Below are 9,201 nucleotides of genomic sequence, written 5' to 3'. Positions count from 1 at the left end.
CCGCTACAACGGATGCGATATTCACTTTCACACAATTATTCCAAATAAGTAAAGAAAATTAAAATGTTTTTCGGAGCAAATTTCAGACGATTTTGACTCAACTCTTTGAAGACCGTTATTTTCATCAAATTCAATGACAGGACGAGCAAATGTTGCCAGAATATATAAAAAATGTTGTAAGCTTTAAATAAAAAAGCTTACCATAGAGTGTAAAATTAAGTCTACATCTATATATCTATGTTGAAAACACTTGTCATTTGTCAGTTGTCACTTGTCACTTATCACCTGTCAATGTCACAATTCAAAAAATCTAGACCGTGCTGTTTTGTTTATTAAAATTAAAACATTTTATTACATTTTTTTCTTTCAAAAGGATGTGATTTTACAAAATACTATTTTATAAAAGCAAAGGAATATAAAGTAGTGAATATGGGCTTGCTATCTGACCCAGAATACAGTTCAGTAAGATGGGTAAAAGTGCTGAGAAGATTACACTCTCCTCTTTGCATTTTATGTTATCTTGGAGCAATCCTGTGGTTTTTCATGTTAGCAAATCGTGAATTCAATAATGAGACGTACTTTTCGGAGAATGCTCTATTACCTGGGCTCGTTACGAACGAGTTTAACGGAGAACAAGCAGCCAATAGATTTTACACCGAATTCCTGCAGGAGCTAGAGGTAAGTAATAATTGATTTTAAGACACCCTCTATCCTCATAGTGTAATAAACTGGTAAAACTTTAACATAATAATTATATGGTTTCTTCTCAGGAAAAATATGATGAAACTGATGAAATGCCCATACCATGGCTTGTAGCAAAAATGTCCCAGTTGCACCTAGAAGTATATACTCACAACTTCACTCTGAATTATCCATTGGGGCAAGGACAGGTAATGTTTTATTTTTTAAAGCTTAAGCTTGTAAAGTCCTAGTACCAGACTGGATTTATCTAAATACCATAATGTTTATAAGCTATGAAAGTCCTTATTGTTTAGTAAACATTGCTGGATAAGATTGTTTTTCTAAATGTAAATCTGTATTCAGATTCTATAAATATGCATCTATTTACAGACACTGAGTGCTTAGTCAAGTTTAATTCGCTAGTTTTGATAACAAAGTGAGATGTAAAAATGTATGGGATTTGATGTAACGCATCACTAAATGTCATGGCGCTTGCAATGTGTTAAAATTTTTGAAAAATTTTTGACATCTTACTTCATTATCAAAACTAGCGAATTCAACTTGACTAAGCACTCAGATACTTTTGTAGGTTGTGTTAGAATTCAAATACATAAACAATTAAATCAATCTTAATCTCAATCTTATGCCAATTTTAAATATATCAGGTATTCAAAGGTACCAATGTGTATGGTATTCTCCGTGCTCCGAGAACCTCATCTTTGGAAGCAATAGTTCTGTCTGCTCCTTACCGATCCATCTCCAGCCACCAAAAGGGGACTGCAGCTGGAATTGCTTTGATGCTAGCGTTCGCACAATTTGCTAGACGTAAGTACTTGATTAAATTGTTTTGTTTGATGCCACAATTAACAAAACTTCTTCCTACAGTGACTAACATAAAAAGTAAATTACTAAAGCCTGGTCAATAGATATTGAATTTCAGCCATTAGCCTGCAGCTACATGTCTCTTTCAATTGGACACAAGAGTATTGGCATCTTATTTCCACATTGTACATAGTTATTATGTGTAAATGTTATGTAAACAGGATACTAATATTTTAGTATGCATGTAAAAGTGATGAATAGATGAATTTTTCTCCATCCTGTGACCAGACTTAATTTTTTCTTAAACAACCTTTTTTTCAGCACAAAAGTACTGGGCGAAGGATATAATTTTCCTAATCACTGAACATGAACAACTAGGAATGCAGGCTTGGTTAGAAGCTTATCATGGCTTGAAGAGAGATTCAGAAACATTCTATTCCAGCCTCGGCAGTTTTGTGCTGCCTTACACATATGGTCCAGACTTTGGAAAGCTGACCAAGGGTTTTGAATGGTTGAATGACCATAGCAAATGCTTAGACCCAGGTACTTTAAAGGGCAGATCAGGATCCATACAAGCGGCTATAAATTTGGAGTTCCATACACCAAAAATAAGTAAGTAGGACTAAACTATTTCAATTTAATGTATTGACAAATTTAAATTACTTGTAAAATTTTCATATAGGTACTTTCAGAGTTTGTTAACATACTTAACAGAAAATTTACAGTATTTACAAACTTTTTTTTTCAGAATATATTGAGGTTAAAGTTGAGGGACTAAATGGTCAGCTGCCAAACCTAGATCTAGTCAATTTAGTTCACAAGCTGTGTGTAAAATCTGGAATACACCACTCATATAAAAATAGGTTAGTCATGTTACAACAATTATCTCTTTAAATTATGTAAGATGAATAATATAAAATATAAGAATCAATTAAAAATCTATAACTGCTACCATTAACAACAATAAATTGTTAATATAATAAGATAATTAATTTAATATAATAAATAACACTCTGCACTTTTGCAATGTTATTTATATAAATTGTCTTACAGTTACTCATGGATAAGAAATCTTAACCCAATGGACGAATGGGTTAGTGGCATTTGGACATTGCTTGGCATGGTTTCTGCGCAGATTGCTGGTGTAAGTAAATTATTTACATACAAAATATTACAATAGAGTAATACCTTGTATGAGTATTAGAACTTGACAGCACTAGATATTGCCTTCAACTTCATTTGACTTAAAGTTACACACATTGGTGTGAAAAATTATCCTTTCTCATTTCCAATGACTATAAAAATGTCTTTAAAGCAATAAAAATCCGCAGTTTAGGCATTAAGAAAGAACAGATAGACACATTTTGATATTAATTGTAACATTATGCATTAAGCTGATCGCATATTAATTCCCCGCACCGTACGCGCCGCCTTTCGTGACGTCATTTCATACAACGAATTCTGGGATGCGGCGCGTACGGTGCTTGCGGTGCGGACAAATGTGTGATACTCACAGGTGCCAAACGGGAATCACGGTCTGTTCCATCGTTTTGGAATCGAAGCTGTAACCCTGGAAGGTCGGGACGCTAACGATCCTATCGCCCCCCGCGTGTCGGCGCTCAGCTCAGCCAACTTCTACAGACTTGGACTGACACTGGAAAGTGTACTAAGATCTCTAAATAACCTGCTAGAGAGATTCCACCAGAGCTACTTCTTTTATATGCTGGCAGCGACGAATCGATTTGTGTCAATAGGTAAGATTTTGAAGGCTTAAAGAAAATTTGAATTACGATTTTTTCTCTTTTTCATTTGTACATTTTTTTTCCAAAATCAACAAAATAGTTTTCAAACTGAAATGTTCTACTTAGGAAGCCATATTTTGTATAGACATCAATCATTATTATTGTTTTTCAGGTCAATACATGCCTTCACTGTGCTTACTCTGTGGTGCTATGCTCATAAAGGCTCTAGCTCTATATGTCTCCATGCAAAAGGAGCAAGAAAAAGAAGAGGAAAGTAAGGAGAAGCAAGATACAGAAGAAACAGAAGAAAAGAAAGACACAGATTATAAAAAAGATTTTAAAACAAGGCGCGAGATAGATGCAGCGTTAAGCAGTAATATAAGTGTAGCAAATATCGGAACAAATTACTTGTTAGTGCATTTATTAGGTTATGCAGTTATGAATTTACCCGTTGTGTTCAGCCAAATCGGTAAGTTGTAAGATTTGAATTCAAATATTCCTTTTTTACTTATGAATACTATGAATTTTTAAGTTTGAGTATATAAGTTATGATGGGGCTGGCATGCCATGTATAGCAAAAGCCAAGATTTAAATAAAAATATTAAAAAAAAGTTGAAGTATATTTTTCGGTCATGTGAAGTTTCCAATATGCCAGACAGAGACAAGCAAACCTTGTATATTATACATAGTTAAGTCAGATAGAGAGGAAGTTTTTATTTATGACTAGCTGTTGCCCGCGACTTCGTCCGCATGGACTTCAGTTTTTTTTTAATCATAAAAAGTTTATTGTGCGGGAACCGTATATTTTCCGGGATTAAAAGTATCCCCTGTCCTTTCCCGAGACTGAAAGTATTGCCATACCAAATTTCATCAAAATAGATTGAATAGTTTAGGCGATAATCATAAAAGTTTATTGTGCGGGAACCGTACATTTTTCGGGACAAAATTAGTATTCCTTGTCCTTTTTCGGGACTCAAAGTATCTTTATACCAAATTTTAGCAAAATGGGTCCAGCCGTTTACGCGTGATGTCGTGACCACGCGAAATATAACGTTCCGCGCAGCTTCGCCCGCGTAAATTAGATATTTCACAGAAAAATTAGTCCACAAAAAAATAGCCTATGCTCCTTCACGTGGTCTGTGCCAAATAACAGAAAAATTGCTCCAGTAGTTCGTGAGATAAGCCCTTTCAAATAATTTCCCCCGTTTTTTTCCACATTTTCCTCTATTTCTTGGCTGCTATTAGTCTAAGCGTAATAATATATACCCTATAGCCTTTCTCAATAAATGGGCTATCTAACACTGAGATAATTTTTTAAATCGGACCAGTACTTCCTGAGATAAGCGCGTTCAAATAAGCCATTTCAAATAATTTCTCTCGTTGTTTCCACACTTTCGTCTATTTTTCACTCCTCTTAGTCCTAGCATGATAAAATAGAGCCTATAGCCTTCCTTGATAAATAGGCTATCTAACAGTGGAAGAATTTTTCAAATCGGACCTGTAGTTCCTGAGATTAGTGCGTTCAAATAAGCCCTTTCAAATAATTTCCCCCCGTTTTTTCCACACTTTCCTCTATTTCTTCGCTCCTATTAGTATTAGTTTAATAAAATATAGCCTATAGCCTTCCTCGATAAATGGGCTATCTAACACTGAAATAATTTTTCAAATCGGACCAGTATACAAACAAACAAACAAACTCTTCCCAATTATAATATTAGTATATATTCTCTTAACTTCATTAGCGCATATTACATATATTATCATAATATTAATACGCGAACGAAAAACTTTGTAACCCTTTTTACGAAAAATGGGAAAACGTAGGTGCATGAAATTTTGCACAGTTATAGTTTATATGGTGAAGGAGTGCATCAAACTAATATTATTTTGAAATTATGCTTTTATCATATTTTTTTTAACAAATAAAACATTACACACACTACAACACACACACATGAGAAATGACAGATTTTTGAGTGACAAGCCTATACATACAAATTATACTCTTTTATTTGTTAATCGTTATAGTCCGTTGACAACAAATTGACAAATTGAAAATGGATTATAGTTTTTTTTTTATTGAATCTAAGATACTATATTTAGACAATGCTTACACGGCCAGTCTGAGATCAGCTAAGTCCCAGAGACAAGAGTTGAAAAAAAATAATAATGTCAAAATTTTTTACATAAATTAAGGTCGAATTTCGACCATTGGGCGATCTCTAGTTATTATAATTACTATCACTGCATTTTATCGTTTTCTTGTCCTTTTCAGGTGCAGATCAATTTGGCCAACCCTCCGAAGTCTCCGTTTACTACGGACTCATCATCACATCAGTATTAATAACGGTGGTGTCACCGTTTCTATTGGGGATCTTCCGGACGAGATTATCCCATGATGAAATGACTTTAGTCAATATTCTGTTGCTGGTTGAGCTGGCGACCGCCTGCCTGGCTATAGGCATGCATAACTATCCTCTTGGACTGGTTATAGCGGTCACTTATACACCGTTAGCGTTGCTTGCTGGAGTTGTTGATAGCGAGTCGAAAAGGTAAATTAATTTTTACTACTTTTTACTATCATGAATAACTTGCTTGCGATGAAGAAGTTCATCGAAAGTATTTTGTTTTATTTAAAAATTTTTGAACTGCGCATGTGCAGCTTCAGCTAAATAGAAATTATCATCAATGTTTGTCAGATTTTAGCACATTATACTGACACAAATTTTCAACTTAGCGCATGCGCAATGTGTTGAAAAACGAAACGAATACGACTATTCAGGGCTCGGAACCGGTATTTTTTAAATATATAAAATTGTTCAAATTGGACCAGCAGTTCCTGAGATTAGAGCGTTCAAACAAACAAACTTCCGCTTTATAATATAATATTATAATATGATGAGATTAGTTAGGGTCTAATCACACAGAACACTTATTCAGCTTTGTTCAGCTTTAATACGATACACTATAGCACTACTTTGATAATATTAGAAATGAAATTAGAAAATACAATACAACAAAGTTTTTGTTAGAAGCTTATCTTCAGTTTTGTTTTTAGTTTTTCGTAGTGCTGCTGCTAAAAATAAATGGATTATGGATAGGTACTGCTACTTCACGTTATCTATGTATGAAATCGTTGTTAATTTAAATATGTAGTGTCTGTATTATTCAATTTAATATTTTTGTCCTAATGGTCGATATTATCTGAATCTGGAAACATTTCATCGATAATAGAAAAGACAGTTGTACATCACTAGTATTAGTTCCAAATACTCCCACTACTGCTATCAGCGCCAATATGGCGACATGATGGCGACTTTCAAACGTCATTTTTACGTCAAATTTAGTTCCTATCCCTAATAATGGGAGAGCTGATTCCGCTTCAAATAGGCACAAAAAATAGCTGTCATTTCAAAGGGTATCATCAGTCCAGCGTACTTGTATAATGGAGGTCAGTGGAAAGAGACTAGCAGCATTAACACTTATTCAATTTAGCGTGCATTAGGTACTTACGGATGCCCTACATTACTTCGTGACTTATATTTGTACTCCTACAAATTACGGTTTTGCCACCTTCAACTAACATCATCTTTTGTTCCAGCACATTCCTTCTGATGCTAAAGAGGTTATTCTGCTTGGTGTTGCATCCGCTGTCCGTGTTGACGCTGTCTATGATTGTGTATTCGAGTATTCTTTTCCCGGAGGAGAATTTCTTGTCTATGGTGGGGCGAGGGAGGGATGCAGCCATGCAGGCTGTCATGTTCGCCATTGTGGACTCTATGGTAAGATATACTTACACCTTCTTAAGAATAAAAATATATTTTATACAGCTAATAACTATGAAAGATTAACGAATATTATTAATTATTAATATTATGCATTAACACCTCCATCCTGGGTATCGCAGACACAATAGGTTTTCAAATGTTATGCGGCAGCCGGCTGTCGCTTGGGGATTGATGGGTTAAGCTCCTTACTAATAAAAATATTTACGCAGTCGCAGCGTATAGCTTCTCTGTTTCTGCCTCATAGGCAACGGTCTATGAGGCAGAAACATGGACAACGGTCTATGAGGCAGATACATAGACAAGCTAATAGATATACCTACGCTGCGTAAATATTTTTATTAATAATCTATTTATACTTTATACCTTACTAGACGACAGCCGCAACTCCGTTGCGCCAAAAATTCGTTTATCGCACGTTTATATGTTTTTTCGTGTTGAGAATCCTATGTCCTTTCCCGAGACTCAAAATATCTCCTTAACAATTTTCTGCAAAATTGGTTCAGCGGTTTGGGCGTGAACACACAGACAGACAGACACATTTTCGCATTTATAATATTAGCATTAGTATGTATAGTTAGAGTAGCCTAATCAGAGTTCATAATTTTTAAAAGTGTTTGTGGAAATTTTCTTTATTTGGTCCGTATTAAGGTCCTATCAGGTTTAAGTTAGTAGTTAGTTAGTTAGTACAGATTTTATAGAGCACTGGCTCTGAAAGCTTTAGTGGACTGCCACACGGCGCGTTGCGTCAGCGTTGCGTCAACGCAACGCTGCTGCTGCGTTGTTTTACATACAAATAACCAAGGGTCTAAACACACTAGGCTGAATTACGCCGGCGTAATTTACGTGTCCAAAATTACGTTCAGCCGCTTATGTCTGATGCGACACACTATAAATAACGCGAAGAGTCGAAATTTCGCGGCGTAGTTTCCGTTGCGGAACGCGCGCGTAAGTGAGTATTTAAAATTCTCAGATGTAATGTGTGCGTTAACGCTTTGGAGTTAAGGTTGGATTTGCTATGTTCGGGTTTGATAATTCCGTTGCGTATAGTGTATTGCTATACAAAACATTACCGCCGAATCGCTGCCGAACTTTACGCTCTACTCGGCTCGACGGAAATTCGGCTCGCGACGGAATTTCTGTTGCGTTCCGTCCGTATTTTGTAAGCGTTTGAAACGCGGCGGAATTTGCGTCGGCGTAATTCAGCCTAGTGTGTTTAGACACCAAGGTATTCACACGGCTCGCTGCGTCGTCGCAACGCACAGACGACGGACAGCAGCCTCCAAGACGAAGCAGGAGGGGGTGTTGACGTAAAGAGTGCTTAGTAATAACATTGCGACGACCCAGCGTCCGTGTGGCCGGCTATGCGTCAAACGGCAGCGCTGCGTCGACGCAACGCCCGTGTGACAGGCTCTTAGGTTCAGTTCAGACCGCATCGCGACTTGCATTTCTAAATAATATTAGGATTTCAATGTATCTTGCGTGACGTCTCACGCAACTGGAACATGAAACCGTTTTGAGATTCAAACAATCGAACGAGAATACCGCGTCCTGCTCTAACAACGTTGTTTTACGTTTGTTAGAACAGGACGCAGCATTCTCGTTTGATTGTTTCAGTCTCATAACGGTTTAGTGGTCGGGTCCTGAAGTCAATTACTGAAGTACAGAAATGCATCTCTCGATATCTACGCGTCGCGTTGCGGTCTGAATTGACCCTTACATGCTTTCATATCAATCCTTCAGTACCAAAAAAATCCGTCTAGCACTCTTGTGTCTTTGACATGTTGCAAATAAAAAATACAATGTATTTTTCTTTTTCAGATATACGGCAACTGGCTATTCAACGTCGGCGCTTGCGTGATCTTACCCACCTGGATCATATTCTGGCAGATCCTGTGTAATAGAGTTCGGAATGAGTAATTTATTTAGTACAATTTTCACACAAGTCATTCCAAAGAAATAAAAACATTTTTGACGGATTCTCCTATTTTTAATTTAAGGTTAAGGTGCCTTTCTTATGTTATAAACAGTAAACATTTTATTCTAAATGCAAACAAAGTGACGTGACGTGAAAAAAAAAGTGACGTGACGTGAAAAAAAAATACTTACGTCTTAACGAATAAACAGTGGCGCATACATGTATAAAGAACCATTCACACGTCGATTGTACT

The 9,201-nt window shown here is 36.2% G+C and overlaps 1 protein-coding gene across 1 annotated transcript; it reads left to right on the top strand.

Annotated features, from left to right (window-relative positions):
* The first annotated feature begins 340 nt into the window (after positions 1 to 340).
* LOC121733840 (glycosylphosphatidylinositol anchor attachment 1 protein) lies at positions 341 to 9,009 on the top strand. The gene is made up of 11 exons (XM_042124222.1): positions 341 to 678; positions 771 to 890; positions 1,347 to 1,506; positions 1,825 to 2,115; positions 2,252 to 2,366; positions 2,557 to 2,647; positions 3,020 to 3,257; positions 3,418 to 3,714; positions 5,521 to 5,797; positions 6,847 to 7,027; positions 8,852 to 9,009. The coding sequence occupies exons 1-11, from the start codon at positions 430 to 432 to the stop codon at positions 8,948 to 8,950; spliced, it is 2,118 nt and encodes a 705-aa protein (XP_041980156.1). The 5' UTR covers positions 341 to 429; the 3' UTR covers positions 8,951 to 9,009.
* Positions 9,010 to 9,201: the final 192 nt, after the last annotated feature.

This window comes from Aricia agestis, chromosome 1 (genome assembly GCF_905147365.1).
Source record: "Aricia agestis chromosome 1, ilAriAges1.1, whole genome shotgun sequence".
Taxonomy (NCBI): domain Eukaryota; kingdom Metazoa; phylum Arthropoda; class Insecta; order Lepidoptera; family Lycaenidae; genus Aricia; species Aricia agestis.
The sequence above is the reverse complement of the archived record's forward strand: the minus strand, read 5'-3'. Positions and strand labels throughout refer to the sequence as shown.